Source organism: Podarcis raffonei, chromosome 1 (genome assembly GCF_027172205.1).
Source record: "Podarcis raffonei isolate rPodRaf1 chromosome 1, rPodRaf1.pri, whole genome shotgun sequence".
Classification (NCBI taxonomy): Eukaryota; Metazoa; Chordata; class Lepidosauria; order Squamata; family Lacertidae; genus Podarcis; species Podarcis raffonei.
This window is the reverse complement of record NC_070602.1, coordinates 84719146-84739513: the sequence shown is the minus strand read 5'-3', so window position 1 is coordinate 84739513 and position 20368 is coordinate 84719146. Positions and strand designations below refer to the sequence as shown.

Sequence of the window (20368 nt, the reverse complement as noted above, 5' to 3'; positions counted from 1 at the left end):
CCACACACATACTCCCTGCCCCCATGGCAGAGAGAGGGAAAAAACAACTATAATTATTCCTTCTCTGAGAAAGGAATCCAGAGGCACAGAAAGAAAAGCCACCTTAGAGTGGGGGCCAAAGAGAGTTCCAGGCCTCCCCTACCTGGGTAAAAGTCACCAGCAGGCTGCCAGGGCTTTGCAGCGAGAAAATTATGCTCTAGGGCCCCTCCAGACATCCTTTTTATTGTGTATTGATGATGATTTGTGCTCAGGATGCTCTCAGGGTGGCCACACGTGATCCTGTGGCTTCCTGCTGAAATCCTGCGACTTTTTATACCACAAGGATTCTGGTATACTTTTGTTCAGCTTTTGTAGCCGTATAGCCTCTACAGGTGGCAATAATGTGATACCATTGAGGAGGCATTACAGAAGTCAAAGGAAACCAAAATAAATCTCTAACAGACTGTTATTGTACCAAGAACATATTGCAGAACACACACACAATAAAACAACTGCCCAAAGGGGCCAACACGCACTACACCCACTTTAACACACCTTTTGCACTTAGGAAAATTACAGAGTAATGCACTGGAAAGTGTGGGACGAATGAATGGTTAAGGAGATATAAGAACCCCAAACTAGCAAATGAGGATGAACGATCATTGTTGTATAACCTCCCCACAAACAAATCGGAACGAATGCTCAATGAAGACCAGACATGGCATAACCTCTGTGTCTGTGTAAGCTTTGTTTAAGCAAATCAGGATGACAGCTCAGTAAACAAGTTGTCTGAAGGAGCCCAAAGACACACAATGCTTGGGGACAACTCCCACCCCGCCAAAAAGCAAGAATAGTGTGTTATTTATTTATTTATTTATGTAATGTATTTTAATCCTACCTCTTGGGGGGGAAAGGGTGATTGTGCAAGAGTGATCTCACTCTTTTAAGCTGTGAGGTTTGTTAGCTGTTCTAGAAAGCAAGGAAATGCTCTCACAGTCCTTTGATTCAAGCCTGGGAAGAAGGAGCATTGGAAGGCAAGTAATCAGAGGAAGCCATTCTGTTTTTGGTGGGAGAGAGGAGAGTGATCGGAGGTGGGTTGGAGGAAGCAGAAGGAAAGGAAGAGGACATGCTGAGGAGCAGTGTGTGGTGTGTGGGCTTTAGCTGCAGCTTTCCTCTACACTAGCATATTGACTCGTTCTTGTTTTCCTTCCCAGGAGACCCAATGCAGATCAGACCCTGGAACACCCCTGGTTCAAGGTAAGTCCATTTGCTGATGCCTCTTTAGAAAGAGAAGTGGGGCCCATGTTGGGTGGTGGTGCCTTTCTCTAGGCAGGAGAAAATCTTGGTAGCTCAAAGTGGGAGAGGTTCCTTCAAGCAAAGGCTTCTGCCACACATGCAGGGAGCAAAAGCAACTCTTTCCAGCTGCCTGAGCCAGAGGCATCTCTTTGGCCACTGGGAAACAGGCTGGACTAGATAGGCCTTTGTTTTGACCCGGCTACAGAGCTCTACTTGTTCTTCTGACCCTGCCTGCTTCCACCCTTCCTTTCAGACATTAGCCAAGGGCAAGAGCATCAGTACAGATCATCTCAAGCTCTTCATATCTCGCCGGAAATGGCAGGTAAACCTGGTACCTGTCAGCGTGCTGGCAATTTATTGATTGGTTGATTTGCGGTTGTGAATTCCCTCCAGCAGCAAAATTAAGGAGGGGGTGGATGTTAAGGTGGACACCATTGTGCAGAAAATGCTGCCATGAAGCACAAGTGGTGTGTGTGTAATTGTGAGTGTCTGTGTGTGCATATGACCCTGACGGTTTTCCATGGTGCTTTTCAGATGTTGTTGGTCAGCCAACGTGTCCAATGGTCAGGGATGTTGGGAGCTACAGTCTGGCTTCATCAGGAGGGTGGGCAGCCAAGCCTGTGAAATGAGGTGTGGGTGGAACAGAGGCTGTCTGGGTCTTTGCTTGAGCTCCATCCCATTCTCCCCTCAGTGTGTGCTTTCTTTCCCCAGCGCTCCCAGATCAGCTACAAGTGCAACATGGTGCCACGGCCAATTCCTGAGCTCCTAGAGGACACATCCAGCCACTTGTCTATTGCTGTGCCTCGCCTGCTCAAGGAGACCTCGGTGTTGTCCTCCTCTTCGGATTCTGATGACCCAGAGGAGTTGCCCTACATTCCCATGCCCCATCAGCCCGAATTTTCCGGCTCCCGCATGTCCCTAACTGAGATCCCAACAGATGATGAGCCTCCCGGCCCTGAGGGGGCTCCAGCAGATGAAGAAGGCACATTGATGGAGTGGCAGGATGATGAGGGGCAGGGAGCTGTGGTGGATCCCAAGAGAAAGGAAGAAGCAGAGCTCTCTTTCAGGAGGCAGAAGGGCACGTTGCCACGGAAGCGCTCCACAGAGGCTGAGGAGCCTGGCTCTTCCGACGAGGAGGCTCGCGAGGCCCAGAAAAGGCCAGAGTACCCCAGGAAGGCCCTGAAGAAAGGCTCCAGCCTGGATTCCCCAGAAGCATCTGACAAAGCCTCGCGTAAGGGGGAGCTGCGCCGCGGCAGCTCTGCTGACAGCGCCCTGTTGCTTAGTCTCCCCTCGGATGAAGCGGAGCCCCACTCCCGCAAACGCCTGACCAAAGCAGCCTCCATGGAGCTGCCCCATCGGAGCCCCAGCCCCGGCACATTGTACCGCAGGAAGGGTGGGCTGCCAGAGGAAGAATACACCCAGCGCCTGGAGGTCATGCGGCAGCGCCTGCTGCACGGCAGCCCCGTGGACGGTAAGCTGAGCGGCTTGCGGGGGCCGCTGCTGGAGACCCTCGGCCTTGAGAAAAAGGGCTTGAGGCCTCCCAGGCTGGAGAAGCAACTGCCCCCCGGGCACAAGATGGCGCGCGCAGCCTCCATCGAGACGGCTCCGCAGCACATGCCCCCTGAGGGGCGCCTCCTCCAAAAGAGCAGCTCCTTCAGCCAAGGCGACGGGGAGCCTGTCACCCTGCACCGCCGCTCCGGAGCACCGCTGGAAATCCCCTTAGCCCAGGCCGAAGTCCAGAGGCTGAAAGAGACGCCGTCCCTCTCCGCTCTGAATGAATCCAGGCCCCACACGCCACACGAGGTTCCCTCCAAGCCGCCTACCCCTGAGGCGGAGGCGGGAACAAAGCCCATCGGCAGGGCTAGCTTGAGGAGACCAACCGCCAGGGGACCTGAGGAAAAGGCGTTGGTGAGATTGTCCAAACCTGATGCTCCAGAAGCTGTGAAAGCCATAGGCTCTCCAAGGAAGCCAACAACTCGCACACCCATCTCACCCACCCCAGGCAGCTCGGCCCCCAAGCGTTCGGCCTACGCTGATGTCATGCAGAGCCTGGCTGGCGAGTCATCCCAGGTCCCTCACAGGGAGGCTGCAGAACCTTCTGCGGCTGCCTCAGAAGGTATACCTCAAACCTCTCCAGCTACAACACAGTCCCACCCCACTGCTGCCTTTGCCAAGAAGGCTGCGCAGACCCCCAGCAAGGAACCCTCCCCCCAAGTTCGCTCCTCCAGTGCTGAGCACATCCTGGACATTGACTCCGAAGAGGTCTTTGAGGCCAAATTCAAGAGAGGCAGGGAAGGCTCCCTCAGCAGGGGCCGCAAGCTGCTCTCCAGGTCTGAGGAGCGGCAGCTGGCCGGGCCGCGGGAAGAGGGCATCTACCGGCCAGGCCCTGTGGGTGCCCCACTGGAGCTGTCCAAGTCTGGGGTCTCTCGACACCTGGGCGAGCGCTCTCGTTCTGTGCAGGACCTGCATGAAGTGGAGAAGGAGGGCGGCTTCATCCGCAGGATGTCGATGCGACTCCGACGCACGCCTCCCGTCGAGAGGAGGAAGGCCAAGGAGGAGGAAGGAGGGGGAGCGAGGCTGTCTGGGGGCCTGGCTTCCAAGGACAAAAAGGACTCGGACAGCCAGCTGTCGGAGCCTGGCTCCAGTGAGTCGCCCGTCATGGCTGTGCGCAGGAAGATCGGGACCACCATGGGGCGCCTCTCCACGCATCTGCGCAGCCACTCGCAACGTGGCGAGGAAGACCAGGCAGCTGCTGCTGGTGGCGACCGTATCAGGCAGCCTGAGAAGAAAGCTCCTTTCCTCTCTCACCTGCGCCGTGCAACTTCTGAGGGGGAAAACCTGCGTCAAGTGGGTATCCCGCAGAACCAGCTGGCAGCCCAGTCTGCAAGTGTCCCTTCCACAGAATCCTTCCAGTCTGACACATCCACAGGCAGCGGTGAGCAATGGTCTACAACCATTTCCCACCTGGGAAAGCGGGTGTGTGTGTTATGGTTGATGTTTCTCCATTGAGGGATCATGGCTCCTCTGGGCATGTTTAAAGGCATCCTTTATAAGTGCTGTATGACTTTTAATGTGGGGAAGGGAGTGAGGCTTACAAATTGTAGTTCCACCAACTTGTTGGCCACTTTTTTGGTTGTGGTACAAGTTCCAGGAAAATGCTGGAGGAACTAGGGATCAAGGAAGAGAGAGAAAAGAGAGAATAATAAGTTGGATATTTTAGAGCATGCTAACACTGCTGATGTGGAGGAGTATGTGTGATCTGAGAGTGACTAATCCTGCTCTGAGCACACCACACATCCAGTAGAAGCTTCTTCTTCTTTGGCGATCACTCATAGCCAAGTAAGATTGTCTTCCATAAACACGGTTTTAACAATGAGTCTGTAAGTGACTGTGGAGGCCAATTCTGGACCCACACATCCTTCCACAGTGAGGACATTGGTTCCCTGGCAGGAGTTGATCACGGTGTGGATTTGCCAAGCGTGCCTTCCTCCTAGCACGTTTCTCCCTTGCGTCCTGAGTTCGAGTGTCTACAAAGCCCATGACACCTTTGGTAAAGGCTGTTCTCCAACTGGAGCGCTCAAAAGCCAGTGTTTCCCAGTTGTCAGTGTTTATACTACATTTTTTAGATTTGCCTTGAGACAGTCTTTAAAGCAAGCACTGCGTCACTCAGGCCCCCCAACCATTTCCCAGGATTCTCTTGGCAAGAAAGAGCCCACTCATATCTGTCATTTTCACAGGTCCTGGTGAAAGCCAGCGGCGCGGTTCTCGCTGGGAACGCTGGAGCTTGTCCAGATCCAAGAAAGACAAGGTTGCTTCACAGCCCAACATTCCTGCCAGCCTGAGAGGGGACGGTGTTGTCATTATGAGTCAACCCTATGTGCTCAGCGAGTCAGGTATGCCCATGAGGGAGTGTGGGGCCAGTGCTGCCACTGAGATAAATTCAGCCTGGTGTGGCTGGCCAATGGAAGTCTGAGTTGCTCTCACCTGTTCAGCTGTGCTAGAAAGTTCCAGCCACCGGGGCAATTAGAGTGGGCCGTTCTAGGGAAACATGGTGGTGAAGGGCTGAACTGAGTGGCAGAGGTGGGACTCCTTAGAGCAGGCCAAATTCCAGTCATGCAAAAGTCAGAGGTTACTCCTCACACCTCTAAATGACCAGGCAAGCAAGAGGCATTATTACCATTCAGGGACACATTCCAGCTAGCAAAAATGCTCAAGGAAACCATGGAGCAGGACCAGTGAGGGGTGGAGCGTGGGAAAAAGGGGTGGAGCCTGTGGAGAGAGGCATTGTGTAGAATTCTGAGGGCCAGGCAGATAGTCCTGTGGAGCTGCTATTGGCCCCCAGACCTGGGGTTTCCCCAACCCTGTTACAGGGGATCATTTCTATGCTGGGGATGGAATTCCTGCCAAACCTTTTAGCACCATCTGTGTGGTACTTGGAAGCAGCCTCTGATTTACCCCTTTTATTCCTTGTCCAACGCAGACTTCCCTCCAGTTTTCCACATAAAATTGAAGGACCAGGTACTGCTGGAGGGAGAGGCAGTGCAACTCTGCTGCCTTCCCGCAGCCAGCCCTGCCCCTCGCATACTGTGGATGAAAGGTAATTGTGTCACAAGGAGCATGTGTGTCTGCATGTTGGGGCTGGAAGAAGCAATATAGTTTCTTGACTCTCAAGATCAGAAAGGTGGAGCCTGATACCTGCTGAGTTGTTTCCAGTGTGTGATTCCTAACAGGTATCCTACCAGACAGCCATGATGCAATGTCACCCAAGGGAGGTTCAGCCACAGAGCTTAGGAGAGGTCAAGCCCAGAACTGAGCTGCCATTTGGGCGTCCATGCAGACAGACCTAGCTGCATACCCCTGCATCGCCATGGTGCAAATTGTGTATCCTTGCACTGGTTGCCATCCAAATGGTTACATCCTCTTGGAACTCAGAAGTGCCGAACTCTGTTGGGATAGGGACCCCTTGGGTTCAGCCAGGAAAAGAGGTGCTCCGACTTTTGATGAAGCTCACATGACTGAGTATTAACTCTGTGGCAAAGATGCATTAGAACACAAGCTACAGGAGGAGGATATAAGGCAGTGTGCGATATTGATATACCTAGAGTGGTTGTATGGATCGGTTTTCTTGTCCTCTGCAGATAAGAACACCCTGGTATCAGAGGGTGTTCTCAACATTGTGGCATGTAAAGATGGCCGCCAGCTGCTCACCATCTCCAAAGTCTCCAAGAAGGATGCAGGCTTGTATGAATGCAATGCTACCAATGCGCTGGGCACTGCCACCAGTTCCTGCACCCTGGCTGTAGCAAGTAAGGATAGAAGAAGAGTGTCCTGAGGTTCCCCAACACCCCAACCAAACATCTATGAGCCTGTTGCGGCAATATATCTCATGTAGCAATGGAAGAGAAATATGATTCAGTGTGCATTGACAACCGAATCTATCAAATTCACCTATTCTGAAACAGCTCTCCCTTTACATTCACACTCATCTGAATTCTGAAATGCAGTTCTCCAACCAAATAATGTTTACAAAAATGCATGTATTATAGGAATATATGCATAAAAATGAAGATATTTGTGTAAATATGTGTACATTAATTTTTTAAAAAATGCATGCAGAAATTTATCAGGAGAAATTTGTACTAAAATTATGGTACATGAGGTGTATATATTTTTTTAAAAATCCACAAATTCCTGCAAAATTTGGGGAATTGAATTTAAAACTGGGGGGGGAAATAAAAACTGAGAAACGAAATTGACAGATCCTTCCATCCCATATCTCATAGGTTACTATCTCAGGCTCTTCCATTCATTTCTCTTTTCTCAAACCTGTTCCTAACAGAGATTCCTGGGAGACCAGGCACCCCAGAAATCCCCCAGAAGTACAGGAACACAGTCCTGGTGCTATGGAGGCCAGCAGATACTCAGGCACCCTGCACCTACACGCTGGAACGGAAGATGGATGGTATGAACTGGTGGGCTGTGGAAAATATTGCCAGCTGCTTTCTGCCCTTTCCTTTGCAGAGGCTCTAGTCGTCACATGCATTCCCCTGGTTCTTTGTGGACCTTCTGGGGCTCCATGTTCGCATGTGCAGAATTTTTTATTCTTCTAATAAGGCTACAGTGCAACTGCAGTCATCTTCTCATTCCTACTCCTTTAGTTGCCTGCCCATTCCCAAACAGCTGGTGGTACAAGAGTGAAAAGTATTGCTTCCTAGTAGTCTCCCTTCCCCATCCTCTTGCATTATATGCAGTTCAGTTACAGATTCAGCCCAAATCTGAGGACAAGATGTGGAGTTCATCACGTTTCTGTAGAGATGGGTGTTTTAAAGACTAGATTCAATCTTCATGCAAGGCACAACCTCTTCCAGTGAGCCCCTCGGAGGCAAAATCCAGCCACTGTCACACATGTTTTGGTAACATGATCCAGATTAGCAGATAGGGTGCACGCCCTATGTGGAGTTGATACCGGAAAAGGTTCAGAAACTTCAGCTGGTGCAGAATTTAGTAGCTAGGATGGTGCTTATAAAAGCATATGACTCCAATATTGTTCATTGGCTAACTGTTCCTAATTCAAAATCCTGGTTATGACTACAAAGCCCCAAAACAGTTTGGGACCAAGCTATTTACAGTCCTGTCTCATTTGCATTCTTCCCCATGCTTTGTGGAGCTCCCTGCCCTGCCCTAATCAACCCTCTCTTTACCTGCGTTTCAGTCTGATGCCAAATCTTTTTTTCTTGTACTGCGTTCTCATTTGATTTCCCCCCCTGCATTCTGTGGTTTTATTTTTTTGTTGTTTCTGGTTTTCAGCATTGGTTTTGTTTGGTCTTTAATGTGTTATATTTACTGCATATAGCTTTAATTCATTTATTTCTTCCCCCGCCCCAGGAGAGCATGAGTGGAAGTTGGTCAGCTCAGGCATCGCTGACTGCTACTTCAACGTGACAGATCTCCCTGTTGCGAGCATGGTCAAGTTTCGTGTTGCCTGTGCCAACAAGGCCGGACAAGGCCCCTACAGCAACCCCTCAGGGAAGGTCTTCATTGAGGGTGCAGGTGAGGACGAGGGAGGTGCTCTTAGACCTGACAGTCTGAACCAACCAATAGGTTGCCATAGCTGTGTACACACCATACATTGAAAATACATTCCCACCACTACCAGGAATCCTAAGAGCTGTTGTTTACCCCTCCAGGACCTTTAACAAATTACAGTTCCCAGGATTCTTGAGGGAGAATTTGCTTCAGATATATGGTATGCTTCAAAAACTGAATGGTGCGTATGCAGCCATTGTGCTTGCAAGTACTCCACAAGCCATGTCCTAAATTCTGGCTGCAAGCCCACCTCATGGTATCAAGGTGCAGCTGCCCTCGTAGGGAGGATATTTCTTTTATTGAGCTGGCTCTGCCATAGTTGGGATTCCCACTGTTTGGTAGCTGAGAGGGGTTCCCTCTATAGATTTGGTAGCTGAGAGGGGTTCCCTCTATAGATTTTCCCTTGCCTTCTGGAAAGAGGCAGGCCCTCCTAATTTGAGCCTAAATCAGCCTCTTCTCCTCTCCCAGAACCCAAGACTGCCTTCTCAGCTCTCACTGCCAAAAAGAGTACAACTGCCGCGGAGAAAGCTGCTTTCACCAGATCCACCCAGACCCTCACTGACCAGTCTCCCCAACCCGTGCGCAGAAATACAGGTCCCCTGCCATCCTCTCCTCCCAGGAAGCACAAGGGGGCAGTGCCGGCACAAGGGGGCAAGGCTCCTGCTGCCCCCAAAGTGACTCAACCTGAGGAAAAGCCTCTGGCCACGGTGAAGGCCAAGCTCCCGATTGCGGCCCTGGTTCCATCCTCCAAGAAGACCTCGTCTTCCGAACCTCCAGCTGTTGCGCCATCCACCTCTCCAGAGCCAGACTCGATGCCTTCCAGAACAGCATCTTCTCTCAGCACCCACAGTGCCTCAGTGCCCAGCAGGGTCTCGCCTGCTGCGGCATCCTCCCCTGGCTCTTCCGTCTCCAAGTTTTCGCCCATCTCTCCTGCCTTACCAACCCCTGCGGCAGACTCGCCAGTGACCGTCTCCCCGAAAGCTGTTCCCTACATGGCCACCTCTTTTATCTCCATCCCACCAAGGGAGCCCAGCACGACGGAAGGTGCACGCAGCCAGCCAGTTACCCCCAGCCCAGAAGAGGGGCCTTCTCACACTCGCTTTCTGAGCCGCAGCACTACCCCTGGCCGGGACGCTGGGAGTGGGGCTCAGGGCAGGCTCACTTCAACTTCCAAGGACGAGTCGTCGTTGCGCCAAGGGGTCCCTCAAAAACCCTACACCTTCTTGGATGAGAAAGCAAGGTAAGAGATCTTTCATAGGGACATAGGAAGCTGACAGCCCGGTGCAGGAAGTAGTCATTCTGGTCCGCTATTTTCTAGTTGTTGGTGCTCCAGGTTCAAAGGAGAAAGCCTTGTTCCCTGCCCTGCACCTGGATATGTCAGGGTCTGAACCTGAGACCTTCTCCTAGATAGCGTGCAAAGCAGCACAGAATGATGCCTCCCTCTAGTCCATTTCTGGACCAGGAATTTCTCAGCATTGGGTGCAGCAACCGACCTTCTCTGATCCTGGATGTAACCAAGGCCTCTCATGTTGTGGCCATAGCATTAGCAGCCTCCCTTGCCCCCGTCCGCTGCCTCCAGTGTATCTTCAGAGATTTAGACCCCACACCAGAAGCCCTCCTTCTCCTCTGTGCCCAAGCGATGCTAAACCCCCTTCCATTCCCTTGTGGTACATTTCAGTCATGCACTTGACTCTCCGACTCTCATCTCCACAGGCCCAATCACACAACCATGTTTATTGCATGAAAGTGGCAAGAATCATATGGCAGTGGTTTCATTTCAACTAAGCCGACGGAGATTAAACTTCTCACACAAATTCAAGAGCTCTTTCTACGCATTATGCAGTTTAAAGTAGTAGACCAAAGTGGTGGAATTCTGGATTGCACTACTTCATACTGCTGTGCCTGGGAAACACATATCTTTGAATGTTCCCTCCAGTGCTTTTAAAAAACCTTATATGTACTAAACTATCTTATCAGAAACATTTAGTTATAAACTCTCTTCTTAATGTTCTTGCTTACTACATGCAATGAACTTGTTACAAGATGGAGCATTCAAAAATGTGACCCCCTTCGCAGCTGTGATCTGGAGTGGTACTGTCCAAAACTGTACTATCACAGTCTTATAGTCTCACTCTGTAAAGCAGATGGGGAACCTCCAGCCCACAGGCCAATCTTGGCCCACTCTGTCTCAGCCAATCCTGGGTGATTTAACTATATGAAAACTGTTGTCATATCCATTGAACTCTGTGGTTACATGTGCAGTGCTGTGTAACAGAAGCTATGTACACTGTGCCTTAGCTTTTGTTAGGCAGGTCGAGCAAGCGTCCAGACATGCACTTAGCATGCTACATGTATATATGTGCAGGGGCCGGTTTGGAGTGATTCGGGAATGTAAGGAGAATGCCACGGGCAAGCGATTCATGGCCAAGATTGTGCCCTATGAAACGGAAGGCAAGCAGAGCGTCCTGCAGGAATACGAGATCCTAAAGGGCCTACACCACGATCGCATCATGACTCTGCACGAGGCCTACATCACCCCCCGCTATCTGGTGCTGATAGCTGAACACTGCCCTGGGAAGGAGATCCTCTACCACTTTGTTGACAGGTTTGTTGGGGGATAGGTTGGGAGGCAGGAGGGGGTTAGGGGTGGGACTCCAGGATGTTAAGAGGAGAAGCTCTGTGTCTGAGAGGGCCAAGCATGGGGCCACAGAGGGGTGTGGCTAACTAGCAAGTAACAGAGAGTTGCAAACATAAAAACCAGGACAAGACAGAAGTGTTGGTCTAGTCACACGCAGTGGGGGCATGAATCAGTTTGTGGGCCTGAATCAGTTTTAGTTGACCAGAAAATCCATGGCAGAGGTGATAACTGGACCTATTCACAACAGGGCAATTGAAGAGGGCAAACTGTGCCACTGAGTCAGAATAGTAGAGCTGAAGGGAAATAAAAGTAACACAGTCCAGATACCTCCACTCGACCCAAACATTTGAACCTATTCCTTGTCATCTTCTGCTTTATAATCTGGAACAGCAAGAGGCAAGTAAATATGCTATGCTTTAAGACACTGCAGGACACCTTTAGTAAAATACATCTAGATGGTTCAAGGAAGGGCCTGGCTTGAATGAAGAGTACTTAGTGACTGAGGACCATATTATACACATTATAGTTAGTGACTGAGGACCACATTATACAGAGGAATTTTTTTCTGCAATCTTACTTCTGTGAATATGTAAAAGATAAATGGATATAAACCTTTCCTGCGCTTTGATGTTCATGAGATTGACATGAGCGGATTCCTGTGAATGTGCAACTTGATGGGCTTACAGTCATTAGTTCTTAACCCTTGCCTCTCCTATTCCTCTTGTGGCTGAAATGCATAGTATATGTTCCTTGAGGCAAAGACCTTTTTTGTTGTTGCTTTGCATAAGAAAAGGGGTGAGGGATTCATGGTCCTCCAGATGCTGTTGAATTCTGCCTCTCATCAGCACAGCCAATGGCTGAGTTGGTGAGAGTTGGGAGTCCCAAAAACATCTAGAGGGCCACTGATTCCCCACCCCTGCTATAAAGCGCCATGTAAATTGATAGCACTGCCATCATGATGATATACTGGCAGCAACCTCAGATCTCTGAGTGCCAGTCCTCATGTAGCCAAAACAGTGCCACCCTTGAACAAAAGGCTCAGGGAAGCCCCAAGGTTTGCAAAAGTACAAAACATTTATGGGGGTGGGGAGACCTAAACAGCCCAATAAGAACTGAACATGCTCAGTGGGCATAGAATGCAGACCGATGGGTAGAAATGGAATGCAGTATCCTGACAGGAGATACTGTATTTTGTCACGTCCCACATGTATAATTAAAAAGGTAAAGGGACCCCTGACCATTAGGTCCAGTCGTGGCCGACTCTGGGGTTGTGGTGCTCATCTCGTTTTATTGGCCGAGGGAGCCGGCGTACAGCTTCCGGGTCATGTGGCCAGCATGACTAAGCCGCTTCTGGCGAACCAGAGCAGCGCACGGAAACGCCGTTTACCTTCCTGCTGGAGCAGTACCTATTTATCTACTTGCATTTTGACGTGCTTTCGAAATTAGTAGTATATCATAATAATAATGATGATAACAAATTATTATTATTATTATTATTATTATTATTATTATTGTTTCATCGGATCATAAGTAGCTTTCTGTTGTGCAACTGATACTCCTTGCAACACTTTTAAGTGGAGTTTCTTTTTTCCAGAACAGTCTGTATAGAGCACAGGTTTCCAGAGCCTCTTATTTTAATTTTAATTCATTTGGTGTGTTTTTTAGGTTGGCAGCCAAAATGTCTATGTCTCTGTCCTGGATCTAGCACTGCTCAATATTATGATTAATGACTTCAATAAAACATTAGATTTTGCTGATGATACAGAACCAGAGTGGGTGGGGGAAGGAATTACAAAATATTTAGGCTATGATTCAAATCAGAAATATCACAATCAGTTGGAGCATTGGGTGGGCTGGGGGTAAAACAACCAAACCCAACAAATGGATAAAACACAGGACAGAAAACCCCAAGTGGACACAAGACAACTAGAGGTAACTGCTGCCTATTTCCCTAAAGGGTTGAGGGGCTGCCTCGCCCCTATGTTTCAGACTCCATGTGATTCTTCAAACCCTCCTGTGGTTCCAGCAACTTGATAGCCCTCTCCTTCTCCATGAATTTGTCTCATCCTCTTTTCAAGCCATCCAACATGGTGGCCTTCACTGCCTCCTGTGAGAGCAAGCACCATAGCTTGACTGGTGCTGCGTGAAGAAGTACTTTGTTTTGTCTGTCCTGAATGTTCCAACATTCAGCTTCAGCGGATGTTCATGAGCTCTAGCATTATGAGAGAATGAATCTGGTGGTGGTATTTAGTCGCAAGAAGTGGAACCTACAGCAACATGTTGCTGTGTGGAGTGCTTCTGTTCAGTCAGCCCCTCGTGCCTTTGTCCCATTTTCCATTCCACCCATTTCTCTGATGTCCCTCCAGCTGTCAGTCAAAATTCCATGGCTGCTAAGTCTGTTTAATCCTCACTGGGATGTCCTTTGGGGCATCCCTGTCCTGTCCCTGTCCTCCCTCCTGTGTGGGGGCGTGCTATTTTGATTGCACATGCAAAGCCTAAGCAGCAGGAACAAAGGAAATTGCAAAGTAATGTAGAACAGAAACAGGGTGGTGGTGAAGTGACTGAAAGTAAAAATGAAAATAAGAAAATAAGAGAATAACATATTGACCAGCCCTTGATCATTTAATGTCCCCCGTTGTCACACAGCAACACACAAGGATGAGGTTGGGGTGGGGTTAAAATTTTAACTTCCGACCACTGTCAGCAAAAGACATCATAGGTGGGCCTTGAATGGGGTTGTACAGATGGGAAAAGTTTTTAAAGAAAATATCAGTTCAACAAATGCATGAAACAGAAACAAAAAATAGATGTATAAGCTGTTTTTTAAAAATAGAAAATATAATCATGGGTTTGCACTGTGTATAACATAGTTACCAGTGTGCTTCTGTAATGGTTCCTAAGGGGGTTGCTCGTGTGTAAGCAGGTGCCTATCTTCCTGGCTGGGTGCAAACACCTGGCTGGGCTGCCAAAGTGAACCTCCTCTGTCCGGACAGCCACTCGCCCGTGGCTGACTCAATCGCTGGCAGAATCCGTGAGTGGGCGTTTCTTAAACTTTTTCCAGCAAAGAAGTTCTTTGACGCCTAGTCTCCACCTACCCTCTCTGCGCGGAAGCCTCCTGCGCAGGGAGGGCGTGGGCAACGGAGGACCTCTAGTCTCTCTGCTGGTCCCAGGCAAGGAGTCATGGGATCGCCTCGCCACTTCCCCCACCAGCCCCCCTTCTCCACTGGTGCTACGCTGATTCTCTTCCCCAGAAGATGGGCTGCTCTCCCGATCCCTGGACGCTCTCTGGAATCCCTCTGGCTTTTGCTCTCCCCCTCCAGTACTGATGGCAGTTCCCTGACAGCTTATTTAGGAGTAATGGTACCATATTGTTTAATTGTACCAGTACAAGTGCAAGGGAATGGTTCTTGTGTCCTTCGCTCTATCCTTTCGATAACATGCTTTACTCTACAGGTTCCGTTACTCAGAGGATGATGTGGTGGGGTACGTAACACAGATCCTTCAAGGACTAGAATATCTGCACGGACGGCGCATCATTCATCTCGACCTGAAGCCTGATAACATCATTGTCAGCCCCACAAACACATTAAAAATTATTGACTTTGGCAGTGCCCAGACCTACAACCCACTGGTGTTGCGCCAGCTGGGGCGTCGTGTTGGCACACTGGAGTACATGGGTGAGTATCTTTATGGAATTGGCATACCAGAAGATTGGGTAGGGGAGGATGTGTGTGAGATTTTGTGGGCAAGGCAAACTGCTTGTGGAGTAAGTATGCCATGGAATTAACATACGTGGTACCTATAGGCTGAGCTATACATGTGGCTAATGGGTTGGAGTTGCATACTATTTAATTGACAAAGGGACTAGCACCAAAGAGTGGAGATGGCAGAAATGGGGGAATTCCTCCCTCCCCAGAATGTTAAGTTCTTGGTTTCCTAGGCTACTCTTTTGCAGGACTCACACTAGGAGATGAGGACAGAACTTTAAATCATAGAGTTGGAAGGGACTCTAAGTATCATCTGGTCCAAACCCCTGCAATGCAGGAGTATGTAGCTGTCCCATACAGGAATTGAACCCGCAACCTTGGCATTATCAGCACCATGCTCTAGGCAACTGAGCTTTCCCCAGACACTTTACTGCTAGGGTTGTTTTGTGTGTGTGTGTGTGTGTGTGTGTGTGTGTGTGTGTGATTTGCTGCTCCAGGCTTAGAACTGTTTACTTTACACAGTTCTGTTCCCCTCCCAGGCTAGACCACAGATGATTCACTTGCATCTTAACCATAGAGCGGCAGAGGATCAATCAGCTTAATCCAGTGGGTCTCTCTAGCACAACAAACAGAAACCCCTCTGGGCTCATTATGGCAATTTATTTATTTATTTTTGTATAAGATTTATTGCTCACCATTTACCATAAGGTCCCAGGAAAGCTTATAAAAATATAATCATACAATTATAAAAGCAAGTAAGGCAGTTTATACAACTATTAAAAAAACACAAGTAAAACCAGCAGTGAGGTGGCATGGAGGGGCAGAGACACCTACCTGACTTTCTGGCCTGTGATCCACTGCCGTTTGCCAGGAGAGAAAAGGGGGATGGGAGGGACACTGGCGTGGTGCAAACACACCAACAGGAGACCAGAGTGGCTCTGCCAGTGTGTTTTTTGCTGTGCCAAATTCGCAGCCAGCTCACCTCTCCAAATAAGCAGTAGTGACTGACCTATCAGGAGGTCAGGTAAACACTTCTCCCCCACCCCACCATCCACCCGAGTAAAAGAGTTCCAAATAAAAGCAGCACAGTATAGGTTAAACAAAAAAACCTTTAACTGTCAAAGGCCAGGGTAAAGTGGTGAAGCTTCTGTGCAGGGAAAGAGATGATCCTTCACTGTTTCCTTTGCAGCTCCAGAAATGGTGAAGGGGGATCCCATTGGTTCGGCAGCTGATATCTGGGGCTTGGGAGTCCTCATATACATCATGTAAGTATGGCTGAAGAGGGTGAATGTGGGAATCTGACAAGCAGGGGACAAGAGGTGGAATTAGAAATGGATGTCCAGAGCCGCCTTTTCTGACTCACCTGACCAGATTCACTTGAAGGACAGGATTATTCTAGACTCCTGCCTGCAGTCATAGATCTCTGATGCACCATAAAAACTTCTCCATAAAAACTGCTGGGAGTGCTGGTTTGATGGACGAGTGATATTGTGCATGTGTGTGCCCTGCACTTTTATCTTCTATTTTGCTTGTCAGGCTCAGTGGACGCTCCCCATTCTTTGAAATGGATCCCTTGGAAGTAGAGAGCAGGATCCTGGCAGGGCGTTATGATGCCTTCAAGTTGTACCCCAACGTCTCCCAGAGTGCTGCACTCTTCATCCGCAAGGTTCTCTCTGCCCATCCATGGTGAGTGAAAGAAGGGTGAAAGGCCATGGGATGGGTGGCGAGGCAAAGTTGCCTTCGTAAAGAGCAGTGGAACAGACAGACCTAGAATCTGGGGGAGCTTCAAGGCAAGACTCAGATTTCGGAGGTTTCTCTCTCTGGTGGCATTTGAGCCATGGGAGTGGTGCTATGGCCACAGCCCCTGTGTCAGAAAAGCAGGTACTGCTTAGTCTTGGATTAGTCTGGAGTTCAGCAATAAAGTCCTGAGAGCTAAATGAGCTGCTTAGGTTGAGAAATTCCAGAGTAGATCTTTTCAGCAGTAGCAGAATGCAGTCTGAGTCCAGCATCCCTGAGATCACCATCACCCTTGATGTTTAAAGCGTTTGTACCAGGGATGGGGAACATCTGGCCCTATTAATGTCCTTTGACTCCAACTCCCATCAGCCCTAGCCTAAATGGCCAGTGGTCAGGGATGGTGGGAGTTGCAGCCCCTCTGGACTAACAATACTAGGACATGTAATTCCAAACCAGAGGAAGCTAGGTAGGACTGTACTCAGTCTCTAAAGCAAACTGACCGTGCAATCCTAGGCATGTGTGCCTGGAAGTAAATTCCACTGTGCTCAACATGGCATACTCCCAGGTATGCAGGACTCCTGGTGAGTGAGAATGGGCTGTTCTAGGAGATGAGAGTCCTGAGCTATGTCCTCAGTCCCCAAATTTTCTGCTATGAAGTCTGGGTGTGGCCATGTTTGGGGAAGGACTGTTGCCCAGTGATGGAGCTTGTGCTTATGTTCTGCATGCAAAAAACATTGGCTTAAGGAAATATAGGTACAAAAGGGAGAATTTCTGGTTGTCAAGATCCAGGTTTGAGCCAAGTAAGAGAACCCCAGCAGAGATTTAAAATCACAAAACATGCAGCAAATTAAGGCGTGCCAAGATAGGCTGTTAGACCTTTAAAATGTGCATCCTTTAAAGTGAGTTCCAAACTTTCCCTCTTCCCCTAACATAGAAAAGGACCACATTTGGTTATGTTAAAAATGGTTTACATATAAACTCTTCAACGGTCAGATTCATGTGCTTCAGAAAACTGCACAGGCAGTAAAACTTGGCTTCGTTATAGTGGTGATGGTTCCTAAATTATTGGTATAGGTAGAAGTCAAGAGTGGCTTGTGAGAGCCATTCAGCTAAGCTGGAGCAACCAGGTTAGCCTCTTCTCAGGTGGACTGAAGGAGAACAAAGGCTTGAATGCCCAGTTCCTCCCAAGGTGAGCTAAGCCTGGCAGGACAGCTTACTCTATGATCTTAACCCCTTAAGGCATTAATTAGACTTAAGCACATTGCCTATATGAGGCTGGTTGGCCCGCAAAAACTCCCAGGTTCAGTCACCTGAGTGTCCAGGTAGGGCTGGGAAGGGCTGCTGCTCCTGAGCTAGATGAAGCAATGGCCCAGCTCAGGATAAGGCAGCTTCCTATATGTTGTCCACAGCTCATTCCTCCAGTCATGTTCCTACTTCCTCCTTGTTCTTCTGGGTCTGGGGAGGAAAAAGGCAGCCTCATCCTAATATCTCTTGGCCTTGCAGGAGCCGCCCAGCTCTCAAGGACTGCTTTGCTAACCCTTGGCTCCAGGACGCCTACCTGATGAAGCTGCGTCGGCAGACCCTCACCTTCACCACCAGCCGCCTGAAAGAGTTCTTGGTGGAGCACCAGCGGCAGCGCACTGAGGTGGCCACCAAGCACAAGGTCTTACTGCGCTCCTACCATGGCGCCAGCAGCCACATGCCCTAGCCGCCTGCCCTGCCGGAGGAGCCACAGAACATTCCAGCAGGGGGCGTGATGGGCCAAGCACCCACCCAGCCAGCCAGGGTGGGACTTGTTGATATACCTCATGGATCAAGAAGAGTCGTCAGCACTGGCCGCTGTTCTTCGCTCTACCTACCAGTCCTGGAGGTAGCCTGGCCCAGAGAGAGGGAGCCTGGGGGCCGAAAATGGCAGATTGACAAGATTCGCTGCCATGGGGTTGGGTTGAGGGAGGTATGAAGCGCAGTGGGCCATGAAGCCATGCTGTTCCCAGGCCAAGGTCAAGGGGGGAGGAGAAAGCCTTGACGTTTCCTTGTCTAAATAAACTCCTCCTCCCCGTGGGGATGCCAAGGGCCCTTCCTGTATTGTGCCTCAAGGGCTGCGTCTGTACCCTGCGTAGGTCAGGCGCAACCAAGCGCTCCCACTGACTTAACAGCAGATGCAAAACATGCCAGCTGCAGCCACTGAGCAATGGGGCATCTCTTCCTTACATGCCAAGCTGAGCTGGGAAGAAGACAATGAAGGATCAACCCCGAAGTATTGCAGAGAAGGCATTTCAGCAATGGAAAACTCCAACCCCCCACCTGCATAGCCAACAGTATGCAGTATAGGGAGTATAATGGATATTTCTGGTCCCCAAGGTAGGGGCTGGGAGTGGAGGTGCACATTAAATCCACAGCACCCCTACACTTAAGACAGCAGCTAATAACAAAGACTGCTGGAGTCAAGGGCTGATGGTACTTTCCCTGGGGTTCCTCGCCACTCACCTCTGCTTGGGTATCCAGAAGAAGCCAATCATGTGAGACACCCACCAGTTTTTCCCTGTTTACATACCTACCATCCCACAATGCCTCTTCTTTGCTGCTGCCTTCCTTGTGTTTTTCTGACACGGATACACTCAGCCCAGTCCTACCTTAAGCTTCAGAACCAGTGCAGAAGATAGATGCCTTCTCTCCCTGCATGCCTTTCTGAATCAAGGACATGCTTCAGATACACCACCCCTTCATACATTTGCCTACATGAACCCTCCTCTCTTTCAGTGCTCTTTTGCCATAGCCCCTTCTGGCACCTACAGATCACTCACGATGGCACAGAGACAGGCAGAGGTCCTCCAAACATAGGCACCTTCTCCTTTTGCAGTCAGGCACACATGTGACCTTACATGGCCTCTGGTGGTGGGTGGGTTGAAGAGGACAACAGGGTTGGTTCTAAGTCTTGGGGTGGGGGTAGTGGGCATTTGTTTCTCTGCTCTTGACCTGTGTAGTGTCCATAGCAAACCAGACCTGACATACCCCACTGAGAAGGGTGGAGGCCATTTTGAAAATGAGTGTCTACAAGTTTTCACAGCTGCGCCTTAGGGCAACCCAGGAAGGACAAACCTGGATTTCGTATGGGTAGGGAATGAAGAGAATGTACCACTGGCACAGAGTTGAAAGCAGACCTACCAAATGAAGCAGACCTACCTAACCACCCCCACCTTGGCTATGTGAATCCATGACCATGGTTCCCCATCTCAGTCTTTTCACCCCATGCCCCAGTGTGTTTTGATTGTGAAGATGCTCATTTCCCTGTGGCATGGAGCAAGCAAAGCAAACCAGGACTGCTTCCAGATGGGTGGCTTCCTAGCGCTAAAAAATCATTGCTCTTCCACTGTAAGGTACAAGAGGAATTGCAGTTGAACTTTGCACACTATCAGGGATATTGCACTTTTCTGTATGTTCATCCTGCTATGTCCCATCCACACCAGTGGGTGTGACAGAGCTGCTGGGTGGGGGAGGGGGAGGAAAGATCTAATTCACCTAAGTGGCCATTTGAAGAAGAAACCTGAGTGATTCTTAAAAAAATAAAATAAAAATCAGTTATTTATTTAGCGCTAAGCACTTCTTCATTAAAGTGTGATCGCCCATGATTGCTATGAAAGTGTTTCATGTTTGTTTTGAACCAGAAGTGAAGATTGGAAGTGTATAATTAGGGGGGAAAGCACATTGCTAAAATGGTGGTGACTAGAAATATTTCCCCCCTTTTATTTTTAAAATTAGTGTTATAGCACTGTAGCACTCGTTAAGAAGCATGCCAATATTCACATCCCTATCCTAATACCCCAACAAACCAATAATGTTGTTAACAATACTGACAACATTGTTTAAAAACCTTATGCCCAACACAAGCGCCACAAAGGCGCTTGACACCGTCTCACTGACCCAC

At 49.3% G+C, this 20368-nt stretch overlaps 1 protein-coding gene across 6 annotated transcripts in view; it reads left to right on the top strand.

The window, feature by feature from the left end:
• SPEG (striated muscle enriched protein kinase) overlaps positions 1 to 20033 on the top strand; it is a 102771-nt gene extending 82738 nt beyond the window's left edge. For all 6 annotated transcript variants that reach the window (XM_053400974.1, XM_053400965.1, XM_053401011.1 and 3 more), the window contains 14 exons: positions 1194 to 1236; positions 1529 to 1597; positions 1987 to 4210; positions 5013 to 5168; positions 5756 to 5872; positions 6414 to 6581; positions 7115 to 7237; positions 8161 to 8325; positions 8830 to 9601; positions 10727 to 10966; positions 14453 to 14676; positions 15896 to 15971; positions 16243 to 16392; positions 17947 to 20033. In XM_053400974.1, the coding sequence (XP_053256949.1) occupies positions 1194 to 1236; positions 1529 to 1597; positions 1987 to 4210; positions 5013 to 5168; positions 5756 to 5872; positions 6414 to 6581; positions 7115 to 7237; positions 8161 to 8325; positions 8830 to 9601; positions 10727 to 10966; positions 14453 to 14676; positions 15896 to 15971; positions 16243 to 16392; positions 17947 to 18151 (4732 nt within the window). In that variant the 3' untranslated portion in view covers positions 18152 to 20033. The remainder of the gene's footprint in view (positions 1 to 1193; positions 1237 to 1528; positions 1598 to 1986; positions 4211 to 5012; positions 5169 to 5755; positions 5873 to 6413; positions 6582 to 7114; positions 7238 to 8160; positions 8326 to 8829; positions 9602 to 10726; positions 10967 to 14452; positions 14677 to 15895; positions 15972 to 16242; positions 16393 to 17946) is intronic.
• The last annotated feature ends 335 nt before the right edge of the window (positions 20034 to 20368 follow it).